The sequence below is a fragment of the Onychomys torridus genome, chromosome 4 (assembly GCF_903995425.1).
Source record: "Onychomys torridus chromosome 4, mOncTor1.1, whole genome shotgun sequence".
In the NCBI taxonomy this organism is placed as follows: domain Eukaryota; kingdom Metazoa; phylum Chordata; class Mammalia; order Rodentia; family Cricetidae; genus Onychomys; species Onychomys torridus.
The window spans coordinates 92,273,641-92,293,805 of NC_050446.1; the positions used below are offsets into that span (position 1 = coordinate 92,273,641).

The 20,165-nt window shown below is 46.9% G+C and overlaps 1 protein-coding gene across 1 annotated transcript; it reads left to right on the plus strand.

Moving 5' to 3' along the window:
* The first annotated feature begins 3,690 nt into the window (after nucleotides 1-3,690).
* On the plus strand, nucleotides 3,691-19,245 carry Thbs1 (thrombospondin 1). Its single transcript, XM_036186163.1, has 22 exons — nucleotides 3,691-3,906; nucleotides 4,385-4,479; nucleotides 4,809-5,368; nucleotides 6,194-6,269; nucleotides 6,538-6,740; nucleotides 6,835-6,957; nucleotides 7,755-7,848; nucleotides 9,045-9,218; nucleotides 9,716-9,892; nucleotides 10,211-10,384; nucleotides 10,634-10,761; nucleotides 10,876-11,028; nucleotides 11,426-11,644; nucleotides 12,083-12,190; nucleotides 12,718-12,877; nucleotides 13,009-13,127; nucleotides 14,597-14,831; nucleotides 15,018-15,245; nucleotides 15,414-15,685; nucleotides 16,082-16,179; nucleotides 16,286-16,425; nucleotides 17,155-19,245. The coding sequence occupies exons 2-22, from the start codon at nucleotides 4,413-4,415 to the stop codon at nucleotides 17,160-17,162; spliced, it is 3,516 nt and encodes a 1,171-aa protein (XP_036042056.1). The 5' UTR covers nucleotides 3,691-3,906; nucleotides 4,385-4,412; the 3' UTR covers nucleotides 17,163-19,245.
* The last annotated feature ends 920 nt before the right edge of the window (nucleotides 19,246-20,165 follow it).

The following is a 20,165-nucleotide window of genomic DNA, read 5'->3' on the forward strand; positions in this document are numbered from 1 at the left end:
GTCCTTTGGGTAAATGCTTGGGTGCAGTGTAGCTGCTCACATGGTAGAACTATTTTTAGCTTTTCAAAGAACATCCCTACTGATTTCCATAGTGGCTGGACTAGTTTACATTCCAACTGGCCATGTATAAAAGTTCCCTTCAACTTGGGCTGTGTGAGGATGAGGGCCTGAATTTGCATCCCCAGGACCACATGTAATCCTAGTCAGATTGTAATTACAGTCAGATGTAATCCTAGCACTGAGAGGCAGAGACAAGAAGACATAATGGGTTTACTGGCAAGCCAGGCTATCTGGTTAGTGAGCTCCATGTTCAAAGAAAGACCTTACCTCAAAGAATAAGGTGAAAAGCAATAAGAGAAGACATTTGACATCATCTTCACACACACACACACACACACACACACACACACACACACACACACACACGCTCCTTTCAATCAGGTGGGTGACTCTGGCATAAAGACGTTCCCTGGGACTCCCAGTTGCACGTAGCATATTGGCATCTCACTCTACAAATGAGTTGATTGGTGCTATGCTAAATAAAGTAGTCCTTTATTTAGGTGACTAGAAATATGGCACCCCAGATTGCTTCCCACAGCATAAGCCTGTTTGAGAATTAAAAGCCATCCTCATCTCTAGGGCCAACAGTAAAAGAGAGAATAAAGCAACTTATGTGGAAAGTTTTATATTAATCAAAAAAAAAAGTGCAATGCTTTAAAAAGTAGGTGAAGAAGCTATCCAAGGTTTAATCTATGACCTACTTTTATCTCTGTCCCCTACAGAAGTAAAAAAGAGATTCTAGCCAAGTATAAGCAGACAGAAAGAGAGAAGTCACAATCAGATATGGTATCATGCTTCTGAGCAACAGAAGACAAGTGTAAACCAGATTAAATAATAAACACATGTCATAAAGACACCCAGAGGCAGCCTGGCCTGTAGGGTTGGCAGATTTAGTAGCTCAAAACTATGCTCTTTAATAGCCAAGGTATGGAAGCAGGCTAGAGGCCCATCAATTAACTAATGCAAGAAGAAAATCAAGTACATATACACAAAGAGAATTGTATTCAGCTATTTAAAAAAATGAAATTATGGCTTTGCAGGAAAATGGACAGAGCCAGAGATCACTATGTTAAGTGAAATAAGATAGACTTGGAAAGACAAATGATACATTGTCTCTAGTATGCAGAATCTAGATTTAAGGAGAAAGCAGAAAGGGAGCTATGGCAGGAAATCGTGAGTTCCAACAGGAAGGGTGGAGGCCAAGTGAGAAAAATGAAAATAAGACAAAGAAGCAGGAGGGGAGTTTGTGTGTCTCCTCACTGAGGACACACACACACACACACACACACACACACACACACACACACGGAGGGGGGAAGGCACACATACACATCCACAACAGACAGACTTTAATCCCCCACATTAAAGGTGGTAACTCTTCCCTCTTCCCATGATTCTCTACAATGCCCCAAGAATATGCTGGGTTTCTGCAATCCGGTCACAGTGTGTGGTGCTGGGTGATGTGGGTGTGATCCTAACAGCTGCCTCCGAACCTCCTCCTCTGCAACCTTGTTTTCACAGGGACAGCTGGATGGCCATGTTGTGTTTAGGGAAAGACTGTGTTTATACTCAACATCTCCTAGGCCACTGCCAACTTTCTCTAACAACAAAGCTCTTCCATGATGCTGCATCTGAAAAGCATGGAGGAGGTCAAAACCTGTCTTGAATTGTTGAAAGAAGCCAAGCTGCCCACACCCCTCATTCAGGGCAGCTCATGGCCTGAAGGGGCAGCGCTGGCTTGCTCCTGTTCCATGGCACCAGTGTGGCTCAGCCTAGGGAAGTAGACTGGTTTGCACAAGGAGAGAAACATCTTAACCTCTGTGTGTCTCTTCTGCTCATCTCTGTGGTACAAAATCAAGAGGAAGGGGACCCTGAGACCTTACCTGCCTGCCCTCCAGGAAGAGTTAGTTCCTAAGGGCCCCACCAGGAAGAATTAGTGCTAAGCAGAGAATTTAAAATAATCACCTTTCACAGAGCAAAGAGGACCAGAGGAAGGAACCAACCGGAAGCAAAGAACAAGCATGGCTGCTGATTCCAGAATCTTCATTGTGCTGATGAGTCAGTGCCCTTGACTTCAAGAACAGGAATCTAACTTGACTAATCGTCCAGCAGAAGCTTTTACTCCTTGTTCTGACTATCTGAAGTCCAATAAACAAACGGGTGTCAGGAACATACTTATTGACGAGAGGCACTTGATGTGTACCCTGGGTAACTAGGAAACACTCCGTAAGCCCCCTCCTGCACACACATACACACACCTTGTCACAGAACACTCCCACACAAGGAAAGTGAAATTGCTGTGTGATGAGCATAAAGTCGTGGGTGTTTCCAAGAGTTGGGAATCGAGCCAGGTGTAACCGATAAGGGGAGGGAAGCCTGGCGGTCCCTCCGCCTGCCCCATCCCTGACTCTGCTGAAATCCTTATTTGGTAATGCTTTTACCTGGGTCCCTGAACTCAGAGCCAAGCGTGTTCACGAAGGACCACAGCTGGGGAAGCATTGCCACTGACGTCCCTTCCCAAAGAGATGAATGGAATTCCAGGAAGCTGGAGTCATCTTGGCTTGGGACCCGTAAGCATGAAGACCAGACTTCAGAGACAGGAGCATCAGGCAGCAGCCGGCTCATGGAAATGTGTATACCCACAGAAATGTAACCCACACCTCGGTTTCGGGAGCCGAAAAATGAAAAGAACGTTTAGGGAGAAAAATGGGGAATAAAATAATAGGCAGAGAGTAATTTATTACTACGGGTCGGTTCTGTAAATAGGGTAAGATCCTGGAGCCAGACAGTTCAGCAAATTCTCCAACCAGTCACGTTAAGAAACACGAGTGGGCACAAAACTGTTTTTTCAAGACACAATGTCAGTTTTGCCTTGCGGGAGCTGGGCACGAATTCGCTTTTTTAAAATGCACTTAGAAACTATCCGTCCGGAATCCCCTAAATCAGAATACATATACCGCCCCCAAGCGGCAAGCTGAGGATGCACATTAGAACTCTGGACTTGGGCAGTGAGAAGGGACCTCGGTGCACGGTCCTGCTGCTGGCCCTAGCTGCACCGCACTTGTCACCCTTAGTGGGTCAGGCGGAGGGCAGGCGTGCGGGGCAGGAGTGAAGCGCGAAGCACAGATTGCGCGGGGACCCCCACCCCACCAGGACTGACCCAGGAGGCAGCTTCCTTATTAAAGAGTTCGGACACATTACCCTTTTCACTTTTGTTTTTAAACATTCTTATCTCCAAGTGTCTCCGTCATTGAGGCATTCAAGGAGACGGGCTTTAGTGAAAACCCCCTTAAAGGGTCTTAGGTGATCCCCGAAGGAGCATCGTGTCTGGGAGCCCTCACGAGGAGCGCCTCCAGCCCCCGTGGCGCAAGAGCCTAAGCGTTGAGCTGCGTGGGTGGAGACCTATTTTTCTGAGAAGTTCCAGGGCTCCTGTGCCCGATCAGTGTCTCCCCCTTCACTTTCAGCCCTCAGCTGCTTGCCAGGCAGCCGCGGGGGGAGGGGGGGGTGAGGCGGAGAGAGGAACCGGTGTCGTCCTTCCCCCACTGCCCCCCCTCCGCTTCCTGCCCCGACTCCTATTGGCCAGGACCATTCCCAGGAATGCGAGAGCCCCTTTAAATGGTCCAGGGCTCCTCTGCCTAGCCAGCCACTGCCCGAAGTCAGCCAGCCTCATCGGACTCCTCCGACTCCTGCAGGCAATCCCGACGCGGCCACCCGGTCCCGCCACCGTCTCTCCGGGCGCACCGGCCGCCCCAGCGTCTCCACCAGACTCAGCGTCCTTGTCCTCCGTCCTTGTCCTCTGCTGCACTTTTGCCACCACTCCCGGCTGCTGCGCCCTGGTGCACACAGGTAAGCCACCTACCGCTGCCGCCGAGCACCTGGCCAGCCATCTCAGGCCCCTAGGATGCAAATGGTCGAGCAACTCGCCGTCTCCTACTTTTCCCCGTCTGCTTGCCCTAACTGTCCCTCATCATGCCCGGTCTAGCCGCTGGAAAGAACGAACTTTCCGGAGCTGGTTCTCTCCAGCCTTAGGGTTCACAAACAATTCCTCCAGCACACCCCAAGATTTTCTCACCATTTCTCAAAAGTCTCTGACCTTTGCTGTCCGTTTCCCCTACTACAAAGGGCTGCAAGGGAAAACCCCAAATCACTTTATGACCCTCATCATGGAACGCCACAATCCCCTGCGTCTGGCGCTCTTAGTTTTTACTGGATGCCCTCTGGAAAGTAAATCCTTTTGCCTTCCTTTTCAACACATACACACACTCATACACACCCTGCTGCCCTCCTGGTCTCTGACTCTAACCTCCTGCGCTTCTTGCCACAGGCTCTGTGCTGGGCACAAAGGCTCTAACATGGAGCTGGTCTGGGGACTAGGTGTCCTGTTCCTGTTGCATATGTGCGGCAGCAATCACATTCCAGGTGAGTCTCTTTCTCTTTCTCTGTCCCGCTGTCTGTCTGTCTCTCTCTCTCTCTCTCTCTCTCTCTCTCTCTCTCTCTCTCTCTCTCTCTCTCTCTCTCTCTGTGTGTGTGTGTGTGTGTGTAGAGGGGGTACAAGACGGCTCAGGTGAACCCCTCCTGTGTTCTCGCTAGGCTGTGTCCTTGAGCCCTTAGTGCCAGGGTGCAGTTTCCCTCTCCATGGTCACTCAGGTCTCGGTGACCACCTGGAGTTCTCACTTTGGCCCCCCACAGCCAAGACCTATACCCTTACCCCCAGCCTCGAAAGCTGATTATCTTCTCCCACCCTACAGAGTCTGGGGGAGACAACAGTGTCTTTGACATCTTTGAAATCATTGGAGCTGCCCGCAAGGGCTCCGGCCGCCGTCTGGTGAAGGGCCCTGACCAGTCCAGCCCTGCTTTCCGGATTGAAAATGCCAACCTGATTCCCCCTGTGCCCGATGACAAGTTCCAAGACCTACTGGATGCTGTGGGGGCCGACAAAGGCTTCATCTTCCTGGCTTCCTTGAGGCAGATGAAGAAGACTCGTGGCACACTCCTGGCCGTGGAGAGGAAAGATCATACTGGCCAGATCTTCAGTGTGGTCTCCAACGGCAAAGCAGGCACCCTGGACCTGAGTCTGAGCCTGCCCGGGAAGCAACAAGTGGTGTCTGTGGAGGAAGCTCTCCTGGCCACTGGCCAGTGGAAGACCATCACTCTGTTTGTGCAAGAAGACAGAGCCCAACTCTACATTGACTGTGAGAAGATGGAGAGCGCTGAGCTGGACGTCCCCATCCAGAGCATCTTTACCAGGGATTTGGCCAGGGTTGCCAGGCTCCGCATTGCAAAGGGAGATGTCAATGACAATTTTCAGGTAAGTCTTCTTACCTGTCACAAGGCCTGTGTGGAGATGTCTGTAGACTAAAGTCGTCCCAAATACAGGGAGCAGCAGACAACCCAAGAGGGCTGGTTAAATCCTACACCGCTACCCCAAACTCCAGGGTTCAGATTTGGTAGGTCAGGTGAGGGGCCTGAGAAATTGCACTTCTAAAAAGAAGTAAATTGTAATGATGCAGGGGCTGGGAACCATGCTTTCAAAGCTACCCAGAGAGATAAATGCCTGTTCCAGTATCAGACACTCCTGGTATACTCTTAGGAAAATAACTTGTATCAAATCACCTACCAGTTTTAATATGGCTTGAAAAGGATACTTTGTCAGCATTTGAGTCCCTGGGTAGGGTGTTCTGGATGCTTCCAGTCTGAATCCAAAGTAGGAGTAACAGTCTGGTCATGTGCTGTTCTGCTTTGTTTTTTGTTTTTTGCTTTTTTTCTTTTCTTTTTCTTCTTTTTTTTCCAAGTGTGGCTTTGAACTCCCACACTAACTCTTTGACACTGGGGAGTATCTGAGTATCCTGTCCTGCAGACTTGGGATCAGATTCCATTTCCTGTGTATCCCAAGCAGTCTGATAACCAGATAACTGGATTCTTTTTGTAAATTGCTCAAATTGGCAGAAGACACATTTAGGATTTTGAAGTTGTTTGGTGGTTTATGTCCATGTGATATTCTGGCCGAGTGATCTTAAAACAGTTCTTTTAAACTCACCGCATGCTTTTCCAAGCGGAATGAGAGAGGCTGTCCCACCCCCCCCCCCCCCCCCCCCCCCCCCAGCATTCTACAGTGTGTGTCCTCCGCCCACAGGGGGTGCTGCAGAACGTGAGGTTTGTCTTTGGAACCACCCCAGAAGACATTCTCAGGAACAAAGGCTGCTCCAGCTGTGAGTATCCCCCTGTTTCTGAGATTTGGAGAATTCTGGGGAATTCCACCAAAAACACCCGGATAAATAGGCAGTAGGATGTATACACAACATCCCAGGGGGAACGTAGTTCAAATATACAAAACTGACCCTCAAGGGGTATTCCATAGGTGCATGCACCCCCTCTACATTTATCCCTCCTCCCTAATGGAATGTCTTTTACAACCAAGAGCCTGCAGGGGTTAGGAGACCAGCTGTTGAAGCCTTTCTGTTACATGTTGCTTCTTAGCTGCTACCAACGTCCTTCTCACCCTTGACAACAATGTGGTGAATGGTTCCAGCCCTGCTATCCGCACCAACTACATCGGCCACAAAACAAAGGACCTGCAAGCCATCTGTGGCCTCTCCTGTGATGAACTATCCAGCATGGTCCTAGAACTCAGGGGCCTGCGCACCATTGTGACCACACTACAGGACAGCATCCGAAAAGTGGTCAGTGGCCTCTGCTCTCATTTGCCAGCCCTTGGAGATCACCAGAGGTGGTCCCATGGGAGACTGGACACTCATGAGCATTCTCCCCTTTCAGACCGAAGAGAATAGAGAACTGGCCAGTGAGCTGAGGCGGCCCCCGCTCTGCTTCCACAACGGAGTCCAGTACAAGAACAATGAGGAATGGACTGTAGATAGTTGCACTGAGTGTCACTGTCAGGTAAGGGACACTCACGAATTACAACAAGAATTGATGGCCTATGTCTCAGGAGATACTCAAGTGACCATACACATTTTTTAAATATGCCCTGGCCTGCAACCAAAGTTACTTTTTGTTTAATATGTACCTAGGACATCTACAAATTCTTTTTTAACTCTCAGAAGGGTTATCAAAGTCTTAATTACGCACCAGGGTGAGTAGCTAAGAGAACAAACCTACCTAAACATTGGAATAATTTAGCGGCTTTAGTGTTCAAAAACCAAGTATTGAATGTCAGGTACATAAAACCTGCTTAGAGCGTTCTTTTTCGACCAGCCCTGATTGGTATTCAGGTCTGGCAAGGTTTTCCTAACACTGTTCAGATCTCTAGCTCACCAGGAAAAACAAAGCTTAAATGCTAACCACTGATTACTGAATTTGAGACACAACCTGCATTAAATTCCCATTTTTTCCCTCTAAAATGTGGTAATAAAGCTATATCTGCATTTGAGATGCTGATATGAGATATGAGCTACAAGGTTCATTGACTTCCCATATACAAATGTGTTGTTCTGTAACTTCTGCACCTGACAGAGAAGCAGTTAAAAAGAACTTTCCAAAGAATGAGGTGAGAATTAACCCTGCAACCATGACACTGAGGTCTGCAGATCCAGCAGAGACGTCCCTCCTGTAAAAACTGCTCTGATAGAATGCTTACTGCCCTGACTGAGTCACGGCTTATAATGGAAATGGCACAGAAAGCTCCTCTTTGCAATATGCTTGGTAACATAGTTCCCTCCCCTTCACTTGCCTTGCAGAACTCAGTTACCATCTGCAAAAAGGTGTCCTGCCCCATCATGCCCTGCTCCAATGCCACAGTTCCTGATGGAGAATGCTGCCCACGGTGTTGGCGTAAGTTCCTAAAATGATATAACCATTCTTCCGTGGCTAGCTCAGTTTGGGGGTATCCTGACAGCTGGGTACAACACTGGAACCCGCTCCTCCCAGCTCCATCAGACTTTTCCAGGCAGATTCTTGCAGACAGACTTAGGTAACTAAAAGCTAGTCTATTTGAACAGAGCCCCAACCTCCATGGTGAGCAAACATTAACCTTCCATCTGGATTATGGCATAGGCAATGATCTTGATGGAATTTGTGGAGTCTGGTGTTATGCTGTGAGGAGAAGAGTTGAATATGGCAGTAGTCTCAAGCTGGTTGCTTTTAGAAATTAATCTTTTGGTTAGAGAAAATTATCCACCGGAGAATTTATAGAAACTGGTAGAAGCGTTGGGCTGAGGACTGAAAAGCCACCTGTTTTATCTGCAGTGATAGGAGGCCTAAGAGATTAGAATCTGTTGAGATTCCAGGGTGATAAAAGAAATCAGCTACTATACTGCTGTGAGACATTCTGCCTCTGGGGCGTGTTGCCAGTATAATCACTTTGATGAGAGCTATTTTAATGCAGAAAGTGCAAGTCATAAAAGTGACTCATCGGGGATCAGAGAGAAACCAGAGAGTGGAATTGCCCTTTACTCATACACACAGAGTTACACACATGAGCCATGGGTCATAATAATCAATCCCATGGTAGCAATTTGGACACAACAATGTCTTTCTGGATTATCTTTCTGTCCAACGTCTGTCTGAGGTGTGAGTTATAGGGAACAAAGCTGGCTGAGAGCTAGCAGAGCTGTGAGCCTAAATTAGGGTTTGCTAGGAAGACTTTCAACCAATGACAAATGAAAATGTCAGTTCCCTGTCCTCTGGCAGACACATGTCATTGTGACACGTGTCTAAGCAGATCGTAAACAAGCATATTCTCCTCTTGTGAAAAGTATGAAAACACCAGACCACACAAAAGCCTGTGAAATGATGAGCTCCACTCTCGTCATCACTTGGGTAGCCAAGCATCTGGTGTACACATAAATGTCAACAACTTCTATTTGTTAATCATGCTTCCATAAAGCTAGGAATATGAAGGGGGAAAAATATTTTAAAAAGAAACGGATTGCTTTGCAACCTCTGGCAATGAAAGGCCCTGAACGGAGCCCTCTAAAGAGCAGTTTGTCCTAGATACAAGTGCCAAACGATCCTGTTTCTCTCCATAGCCAGCGACTCTGCTGATGATGGCTGGTCCCCCTGGTCTGAGTGGACTTCCTGCTCGGCAACGTGTGGCAATGGAATTCAGCAACGCGGTCGCTCCTGTGACAGCCTCAACAACAGATGTGAGGGCTCTTCAGTACAGACGAGGACCTGCCACATTCAGGAGTGTGACAAGAGATGTAAGCACCAAGGCCACAAAGGGGTGGCAATCTCACTTCTCAATGACGTCACCACCAAGAGCAGCTCCATAGCAAGGAGCCTTGGGGCACAGGTTCTGGGCTTGGGATCTGAGCCGCAATTACACTCCTAACCTCTGCACTCCTGAGCATGACCTTCCTCCCCGAGCTTCCTCCGCATCTATTACATGGGAACAATAACCATTCTTGATAAAGTTTTATTAGGCATTTTCTCTAGATAAGGCACATGAAACAATTAGAATAGAGCTTGGCCTATAAATGTTGAGCTATTGACTCATAGACAGCTCCCATAGACAGCTAAATACCATCTTCCCTGTGCTAGAAAAGTTTCTGCGCTGACATTGGCATGTGGCCATAGTTTCTACTGCACACTTGTTGAAGTGGCCATTGATCACTTGCTAGAATTATTGGTGTCTAAGACTTCCTTTGTGGCCCTCTCGAGGGCAGCACCATTTGTGACCATCAGATTTACCTTTCAGTTAAGCAGGATGGTGGCTGGAGTCACTGGTCCCCATGGTCGTCTTGTTCCGTGACCTGTGGTGATGGTGTCATCACAAGGATCCGGCTCTGCAACTCTCCCAGCCCCCAGATGAACGGGAAGCCCTGTGAAGGTGAAGCTCGGGAGACCAAAGCCTGCAAGAAAGATGCCTGCCCAAGTAAGTGTGGGCCTGACCCAGGGACATGTGGGAGGCAGCTCTACCTGTCTGCTTGCCTCCTATCTGTGGCCTCCAGCTTAGTGGGCTGTGGAGCATGGGAGCCCACTCACTAGAGAAACAAACAGAAACAAAGTCCTGCATGCTCAGCAGCTTCTTTTAACGAAAAACAGAAAGAAAACCATTTCAACCATCCCCAATTCCCGAACATTCTCCCCATGGCCTGGGTTAGAAGGCATTTCTGACAGGCTCAGGACAGGTTTCTGGGACAGCTAAAGCACCTGAAAACTGAATTTTTCCATGTGACTCATTTTCTTACAGTCAATGGAGGCTGGGGTCCCTGGTCACCATGGGACATCTGCTCTGTCACCTGTGGAGGAGGTGTGCAGAGACGCAGCCGACTCTGTAACAACCCCACACCCCAGTTCGGAGGCAAAGACTGTGTTGGTGATGTGACTGAAAATCAAGTTTGCAACAAGCAGGACTGTCCAATTGGTAAGCTGCGAAGCCAGCAACAAAACCACCTTGGGAGCTTTCTGTTTTATGAATGGCACAGTCAGCATTCACTAGCGGGGAGGGAAGTTGTTCGGCTTTGACTGATCCTGGTCATCTGATTAAGATGCGGGTGGACCATTACCAGTAACAGAGGCCCTACAGTGTCTTATTCTGTATCACTTTTAAGTAGCAAATGGCAGTAACAGCAACTTAGACCCAACCATTTCCCTGTCTCTTACCTCATCTCAGATGGATGCCTGTCCAACCCCTGCTTTGCTGGTGCCAAGTGTACTAGCTATCCTGATGGTAGCTGGAAATGTGGTGCCTGTCCTCCTGGCTACAGTGGAAATGGCATCCAGTGCAAGGATGTTGATGAGGTAAGCAACCAATGGCTCTAAGTTATCAGAATGGAGAAAGCAGCTAACCGGCCCAGGGCCCTTCCTTAAGACAGCATTTGCCAAGTGTTAAGCAAGATCTCATTTCATCCACAGTGCAAAGAAGTGCCTGACGCCTGCTTCAATCACAATGGAGAACACCGGTGTGAGAACACAGACCCTGGTTACAACTGCCTGCCCTGCCCACCACGATTCACTGGCTCACAGCCCTTTGGCCGAGGTGTCGAACATGCCATGGCCAACAAACAGGTACAGCAGAGAAGTGGGCCAGAATAGAAGAAGGCTGTCCTCGACAGAACAACTGACGAACAGAGAGGGCACTGCATGCACAGTGGGCAGCCAACCTATTTCAAATATATGAGCAAAGACTGGGCAGCCAATGTCTTTGAAAATGTGGGGCTGAAAGATGCTGTGACCAGATGGGCTTGCACATGCCATGTTTTGCAAGCTGAGCAGTTCCAGGAAAATTCAGTGTAAAACAGCATTTGCCAGTAGCCTGGGTATACTCAGAATGGAGAGGGATGGAGGAATCCCACCTTTCTCCTAACGGGGCCACTGTCTGCATCAGGATGGGTGGGATCTGGACTCTCTGGTGTCTTGGGGCTTTCAAACATTCTGTGATAGCATTGGGATGCTGTGTCCTCAGGTGTGCAAGCCACGAAACCCTTGCACGGACGGGACACACGACTGCAACAAGAATGCCAAGTGCAACTACCTGGGCCACTACAGTGACCCCATGTACCGCTGTGAGTGCAAGCCTGGCTATGCAGGCAACGGCATCATCTGTGGAGAGGACACAGACCTCGACGGCTGGCCTAATGAGAACCTGGTGTGTGTGGCCAACGCAACCTACCACTGCAAAAAGGTACGGCCAGCCTCCCTCATGGGCTTCCCTCTCGGGAATGTGCCAAGGAATTCTGAGTGTTGGAAAACTGAAAACGAAACAAAGATTAAATCTCCCAGACACAGAAGGGCATTAACTCCCATTAGCGTGGAATCATTTGGTGCCAAGATCTTGAAATGAGACAGGCTCGTTTGACCTCTGATTCCCAGAGTCAATTCTTTTGTTCACAAAGGCTGCTCCACCGGTGCCTTGCAGTGCGTGACTGATGTTCACAGCATGTATGAAGCCTAGAGCATTTATACAAACTCCATAAGAGCAACCTCCCAAAACACCTTTTGTGGCTTCACTGGACAAAACAGCATGCCTGCACCTGCGCATCCTATTAGACTGTCCCAGGGAGGCCCTTCAGGTACGTGTTAATGGTGACTGTCACTGTCACGTGTTTCTCCTTTTTCTTAGGACAACTGCCCCAACCTTCCCAACTCGGGGCAGGAAGACTATGACAGAGATGGGATCGGCGATGCCTGTGATGATGATGACGACAACGACAAGATCCCGGATGACAGGGTAGGGACGACATGCTCTCTGTCCCTCCTTCATCCTGAAACACTAGGATGTGCGGGCATTGCAGAGTGATAGCGAGAACACACCAAGCCGAGCCACAGGACAATCAGAAACTGGTCACTGTGTCTCCATCGCTTGAGGACACAGATGTTGCTTAGAGAATTGTTAGTTTCGTTTTTCATCACAGCCTCCCCCAGTTTGAGAAATTACAGCAAATACACTTAGCATTCTGTTCCCTGGATTCAGTTCAGAAGTAATGTCTAAATGCGTGTGTTTTTATAATGAGAGCTGAGACGATGAAGTTATATCCCGTGTCTCTCTTAATTGTAACCAAAAAGAAATCCAGTTTTCATGCATCATGTCTTCCGGTCTTGGTATTTTACTGATACTGAATACTCAAGTTAGTGTATTGACCAAGTACAAGGTAACTGCTGCAGACCTTTGAGGGTTTATAACGCTGTGTATGAGGCTGAAGGCATCAGCTGGTCTCCCAGGCAGCATCAGAGAGCGTCCATTTCTCCTCTTTGCAGGACAACTGTCCATTCCATTACAACCCGGCCCAGTATGACTATGACAGAGATGATGTGGGAGACCGCTGTGACAATTGCCCCTACAATCACAACCCTGACCAGGCCGACACGGACAACAATGGAGAGGGAGATGCCTGTGCTGTGGACATCGACGGAGATGGTAAGGCATGCCCTGGCTTGCAGCCTGAAGAGACAGTGACGTGCACAGCTTACTTGGTGGCTGTTAATGAGTGATTTCGTTGAATTATATGGGGCTGCAAGACTCAGCTCCCATCCACACCCCCTCCACAGGAATCCTCAATGAGCGAGACAACTGCCAGTATGTGTACAATGTGGACCAGAGGGACACTGACATGGATGGGGTTGGAGATCAGTGTGACAACTGCCCCTTGGAACACAATCCAGACCAGGTAGGGGGCTCTTTTCAGAATCTCTCAGTGAGGTATTGTGTCTCCTTCTGCATCTTAAAACAGTGAGTTCAATAGATTTCAAACCCTCCCATTACTGGGGTTCCCAGGACACCCAGAGCCATTTGCAGTGTGTGCCTGTAAAGTTTGCCTGATATGAGCCCTTGGCAAACTCTCCCAGAGATTAGTGTGGAAACCCTGTGACCTCAGTCCTGTTTGCTGCCACCATTAAGACAAATTACACAAAGAATTGAGACGGATAGTTCTACAGTCCTATCCGACGCATGTGAGACAGAGGAAGGCAGTGTTCGGAAGCGAAGTAAACACCTGTGTCATAGCTAGAGAGTCTGCCAGGAAATCAGGAAGCTAAAATACTTCTCAAAGCTAGAGAATTTCTCCCATTCTCCCAATGAGCCCAGCCTCGTGGGCTCCTCTTGGCACAAGCTGTGGGTGCTACCGATGGTGCACATGCATGTTAACACACGGGTTCCCAGTAGAGAGTTTCCTTTCCCATCACTGCGCATCGTGTCTAGGGGGAAAAGTACAGCAGGTTTTCTGTTTCCTAAAATGATGGCTCTGAAAGGTCCAATAATCAGAAACTTGAACAGAACTTTAAGGATTAGAGAAATGAGAATTGAAATTTCTCCTAATTATGAAGTTCTATCATGCTAAAAGCAAGATGACTTAAAGCCATCATCACAGGAAACCCTGAGGGCCCACGTGGCACTGATATGGCCTCCTCTGAGTGTGGGTCTACCAGACATTAAACATCTTAAATAGCAATTAACCTCACTGAGTGGGTTTTTGATTCCTCGGATTTGAAGAAATTTTATAAGCAAATTCAATCACAGTATAAAAATCTCAAAAGCAAAGAGTATAAATAGTGGAAAGGAAGATCCAGTTTTTATGGAAACAGCCCCTAAGCACCTCACATACTGAATGCTATGGAATCTGGGAAAGTCTGTTTCAAAAAAAATTTTAGAGTTTGACATTATCCAACAGATAAAATCTTTATGGAATAGATTTGAAAGCCAAAAGCCTCAAAATTAATGTCTCATACATATTATGCAAACAGTCTGCATAGACCACTGCCATGACTCAAGGCCTGGAGCAGAAGTTGGCCTGTCAATATTTGCTTTTGATGTCGATGGGAAATTACAAAATGTACATTAAGATGTAAACAATAAACATTGCATTCCCTCTAGTGATTTAAAAACAACTGTGTTAATTAGAAAGCCTTCTGATGTATATTTTTCAAATATTAAATCTCTCTTCTCAATTTTCATGTAAAAATAAGGATCAAAGTAAACCCTCTTTAAAACTTGGTGTGTCTTTCTGTGGTACTAGAGAAGTAAACATGAGTCCCGTATCCATGCCCAATGCAGAGAATGCCCCCTGCCCCAGGGCCGTTAATGTTCCCTTTACCCTAGTGTCTGTTGCTGGATTCACCGCCATTGATTCCTCTCTTCCAGCTGGACTCTGACTCCGACCGCATAGGGGACACCTGTGACAACAATCAGGACATCGACGAGGATGGCCATCAGAACAATATGGACAACTGTCCCTATGTGCCTAACGCCAACCAGGCCGACCATGATAAAGATGGCAAAGGGGATGCCTGCGACCATGATGACGATAATGACGGCATTCCAGATGACAGGGACAATTGCAGACTGGTGCCCAACCCTGACCAGAAGGACTCTGATGGTGAGTCACTGTGGCCAGTACCAAATGGCATAACTGACACCTTAGCTGTCTGGACATAAGAAATGAAAACAGAGCATCTGAGAGGACAAAGGAAAAAAACACCAGTTTTTACGAGATTGTGAATCGGTGACCCACTCATAATAGCATTTCAGAATTTCACGGAACTTTTGCCCTCTTTGACCTTAGGTGATGGCCGAGGTGATGCCTGCAAAGACGACTTTGATCATGACAATGTGCCAGACATTGATGACATCTGTCCTGAGAATGTTGACATCAGTGAAACCGATTTCCGCCGGTTCCAGATGATTCCTCTGGATCCCAAAGGGACCTCCCAAAATGACCCTAACTGGGTTGTACGCCATCAGGGCAAAGAACTTGTCCAGACTGTAAACTGTGATCCTGGTCTTGCTGTAGGTGAGTAGTGAGTTCCTTAGATCCAGAGGGGTACACTGGAAGGAGGTAAATATGAATTATGACCGCTGAACCTATGGATAGGACCTATAACCTCAGGCTACCTGGGAACATCATAAAGAACCTCGTAAAAGCCACAGCCTTGAATCCGACTCTGGCCTTGCCTTCCAGGTTATGATGAGTTTAATGCCGTGGACTTCAGTGGTACCTTCTTCATTAACACTGAGCGGGATGATGACTATGCTGGCTTTGTGTTCGGCTACCAGTCCAGCAGCCGCTTCTACGTTGTCATGTGGAAACAAGTCACTCAATCCTACTGGGACACCAACCCCACCAGGGCTCAGGGATATTCGGGCCTGTCTGTAAAGGTTGTGAATTCCACCACAGGACCTGGCGAGCATCTGCGGAATGCTCTGTGGCACACAGGAAACACCCCTGGCCAGGTAAGAAGCTACATCACCTAGAAGGGAGAGTCGATGGGCCCTGGGGAGTACAGGAGACAGTTTGCACTAGGGAGTCTTGGCTGTCAAGTTCCCAGCATTACCAAGCGCGGCACAAAACCATAGTGTGCTAGGAGCAAGCGGGCTCTGACCAAGAGTTCCCCTTTAAACCCTCAGGCAGCTCCAGCCACTTCCAAAAAAACCTCCCTTCCCTTTCCTTCTCTCTGCTTTATAGTCACTGAATGGCACACAGTAAGTGAGAGATGCCTTGGGGAAAATCCATACTGCCCCTTCTCCAAATACAGGTCAACTCGGTGCCTTTTAAGCAGTTTCTTGTGGAATGAAATAGGAATCTTCAGAGGGAGCTGGTTTCAACCTTTTTTGGCCCTTTTCCTTCAGGTGCGCACCCTGTGGCACGACCCCCGTCACATAGGCTGGAAGGATTTCACTGCTTACAGATGGCGTCTCAGCCACAGGCCAAAGACGGGTTACATCAGGTAAGATTGCAATGATTAAATTTCACTGTAGTCACACTGAATAGGCTCAAAGGATAAGACCAGGAAATAACAGTCCCATGAATGAGATTTTTTTTTTTTTGTGCAGAGTGGTGATGTACGAAGGAAAGAAAATCATGGCCGACTCAGGACCCATCTACGATAAAACCTACGCTGGTGGTAGACTAGGTCTATTTGTCTTCTCTCAAGAAATGGTGTTCTTCTCAGACATGAAATACGAATGTCGAGGTAGGAGCAACACCGTGATGAACATACAGTTGACATATCCACAGATCAACAAGGCTGACTATGTCGGGGAGAGAGCTAGTCACTTCTGTTTTGCTTTTGAGGAGACAATGCTAAACATGAAGTAATGTCTATAGAATCCTGGATAGGAGCTAGCCCAGCAGTCTCTGAACTCTTACTACACAGGTCAGAGGGAGACAGTGAGCAAGTAGCTACCAACAATAGACCTTACCGGCAACACTTTAAAGTTCTGTGTGCTTACATACCTCGCACTTGGCTTATGATGTTCTTCATGCCATCACAACACAAGCTGTTCTTCCCAACACCAGGTGCAGAGAAAGTATTGATTTTCACTGATAACTTTACCTTTATTGCCTCCCTTTTCCTCACCACACGATTACTTAAACTCTAAGCCTAGCATTGGACCTACCACAGAGTAAGTTCTTAGTACATATTTACTGAGTCCGATGTCTGCAAGCTTGAAGGCATTGGGTATTAAGATCAAAGACAATCAAGTGTAAAGTCTCACCAACATGGCTGCCTAAAAATGACCTAAACAAGGATGACAGATGCCACTAGACATGCTAATCTGGATGGGTAGGGAGGCTCATGATTCTGTCCCTGTCAAAGCTAGAAGTTAGCCCTGAGTTGTTAGTCTGGTGGCTAATACTAGGATGACTATATGCCTGTTGACTTGGTTTTCATTTATGTCTATCTTTGTTCATTTAACAGATTCCTAATCACTAGCTGTCAATCCTAACCAGCGCTGGCACTGCACCTTCTGGAACCAAGGGCTAGAGAAAAAAACCCGCCAGGACCACTTCTCCTTGCCTACCTTGCTTCTCTTCTTGCACAGTGCGGACTTCTAGAGCACGTGACCTGCCTCAAGAAAATGCAGTCTTCAAACCCAGACTCAGCACTCTCGGCCTTTAATTAATGAGAATGCATCTTCCGAGAACGTGAAGAATTACTTTGATTTGCTTTTGTAAAAGCAGAAGTGTCTATTTACTTCCCACTGGGAAGATGCCCACTCCACTCTGCCTTACTCACAGAGCCCAGGTTTTCTGTGAGGCCGTCTCTGAGCAGCGCACTCAGAAGCATTTTCAGGCATGTCAGAGAAAGAAGGACTCACTAGAACTCGGCACCACCCCTGACATAGGTCCTCAGGAGTGGGGGAGCAGGAGCCGAAGCACTAGGGAGGATGCATAAACCAAGAGACAATTGTGTGAAGAAAATATGGAGGAGCTGTTACTTGTTCGGTACTAAATCATTTTCAGGGGACAGAAAGACTTGTTGCATTTCCTCATGCTGCATTTCCTCATGCTGCATTTCCTCATGCTGGCCCATGTGAGCTAACCCAGCCATCGATGAAAGCCTGGCTTCTGGACTTCCTCCCTTTGGGCGCTTCTCACACATCACCTGCAGTGGCCAGGGTAGGGGTCAGACGTGAAAGGCAGTGCTGGCTGCCCTTGGCTGGTAACGCTGGAACTGTTGGTTTATTCTGTACATACAATGTGCAGACTTAGCAAGAGACCATCTCAGAGAGCTCTAGCTGCCTCTGCAGGAGGGGGCAGAATGCCTTTATTTTATGGTTAGAAAGGCACAAAATTTCTTATCAACCTAACTAAAACATTCCTTTTCCTTTTATCTTTTTTTCCCTCCTCAGTTACCATGGATTTTTCCAATTCTCTTCTGGGTTTTGTGTAACAAATGCTTTAGCAATGTAATATATTTATATTTTTTTCTCCCTATTCTGGAGGACCCGTCTGAAGGATTGTTACTAAAACAGGAAGTGTGGGGCTATCTGAATCGTCCTCATAGTGAGTCTTTATGACTGTAAGATTGTAAATACCGATTATTTATTAACCCTGTTCTACCTGGAATTAGATTGCATGTGGCAAATGTTTGCAAGCAGGTAGCTGAGGCGGCTCAGCTAGCCTCTCCAAAACCAGTGTGTGGAAAGCCAGCAGAAGCCACCACTTTTCACTTTGGGGCTTAGAGTGAATGACTTGGACTCCTTGGGTTTTTCTCCCTTTGTTTCCTCTGTCTTTTCAAGTGGAATTCGGTGGCTGCCCATTTGCACGTGTTTCTCCTTGTAAAGGAAGCCATGAACACTCTAAGGCTAGTCCACACCGCCCCTGTGCCTGTTTCCAGGGAGAAGAAAACATAACCACCTTCCTTTTTTTCCTTTTTTCTTTTCTTTTTTCATTTTCCCAAATGAGACAAAGGTGGAACTTATATACAAATATTACCTCATTTGTTGTGTGACTGAGTAAAGAATTTTGGATCAAGTAGAAAGAGTTTAAGTGTCAATGAACTTAAAACTACTGTTGTGTCTAAGTCGGTGTTGTACATAGCATAAAAATCCTTTGCAGAAGATGATCCCAATAAAGAAATAGCTTTGAAATGTTAAATACAACTTCTTAAAGTTCTGGTTGTGTTCTATCATCTTGTATACCATTGGTTTATTTTTATAAATTATTTTTCCGCATTGCCATTGGAATAGAGATCTCAGACTATGTAGATATGCTATTTAAATAATTTATCAGGAAATACTGTCTGTAGAGTTAGTATTTCTATTTTTATATGTTTGCACACTGAATTGAAGAAATGTTGGTTTTTCTGTTTTGTTTTAGTTTGTTTTTCATTTTTTGTTCGGCTTTTTACCCCGGTTTTTACTATTTGCAATGCCCTTTTTTTCTAGGAACATGCTTTTTTGTACACATTTTTATCCATTTTACATTCTAAAGCAGTGTAACTTGTATATTACTGTTTCTTATGTACAAGGAACAACAATAAATCATATGGAAATTTATATTTATACGTACTGTGTCCGTGTTTATTTTGTTCTTTACTGTCTGGCTATCACGAGGTGTGGGCAAAAGCCTTTCTTAACCAATAGCACATATGCAGCGAGGCAAGAAACAGCATTCACGGTTCCTATATAACTGACAGACACTAGACCCACAAGACACATTTGCTAGATTTTTTGAAAGAAACAGAAAGCATGAGTCTGTCACGTGAAAACCTTAAAATAAAAATGACCCGAGTCACCAGTCCCCAAAGAAAACATTTCATACTTTATTAACATTGGGTGTCTTCTGTCGAATCCTCCAAGTCCAGTTCTGTCTCTAAAGAAACGGGGCTGACAAAGGAAAGAACAGCTGTGAGGACATGTGACTTTTCCTGACCTTTAGTGATGGCAGCAGGGTCACAGAACGGCAGCTCTCCGAGAAGTGTGAGGGCTGGCCTGGACTTAGCCGAGTCCTCAAGACAACAGTTTGGAGAATACATATTCTGGGTCAAAAACAGATGGTAAAGCTATGTAAAACTGGGTCTGGAGGGATGACCCAGCAGGTGAGAGAGCTGAAGTATCTGCTGCTCTTGCAGAGGACCCTAATCACAGCATCCCATGTGAGCAGCTCACCAGCTCCTGTAACACTGCTTCCAGGGGATCTGATCCCTCTACGTTCTTCTGGCCTTTGTAGGCACCTGCACACATGCGCGCACTCGCTCATGCACGCGTGCGCACACACACACACACACACACACCAATTTGATCATTTTGTTATAGCAATGCAAATTTTGGAAGGTATGTATGTGAGCATAAAATTATTCAGTGACAAGAATGCGATCCTGTTTAAATGCTAAGCAGAATTTAAATCTTGGATGGATTAACCATGGATGTGGAAATCCAACTAATTTCTAGTTCTAATAAACAGTTCAATGAAGAAATTCTAGCA

Bases quoted from the DNA above. Each gene is read 5' to 3' on its own strand.
- Thbs1 (XM_036186163.1), top strand. From the start codon at position 4,413: ATGGAGCTGGTCTGGGGACTAGGTGTCCTGTTCCTGTTGCATATGTGC. The intron at 7,849-9,044 runs GTAAGTTCCTAA...TTCTCTCCATAG, and splicing joins ATGCTGCCCACGGTGTTGGC to CCAGCGACTCTGCTGATGAT. The intron at 14,832-15,017 runs GTGAGTCACTGT...CTTTGACCTTAG, and splicing joins TGACCAGAAGGACTCTGATG to GTGATGGCCGAGGTGATGCC.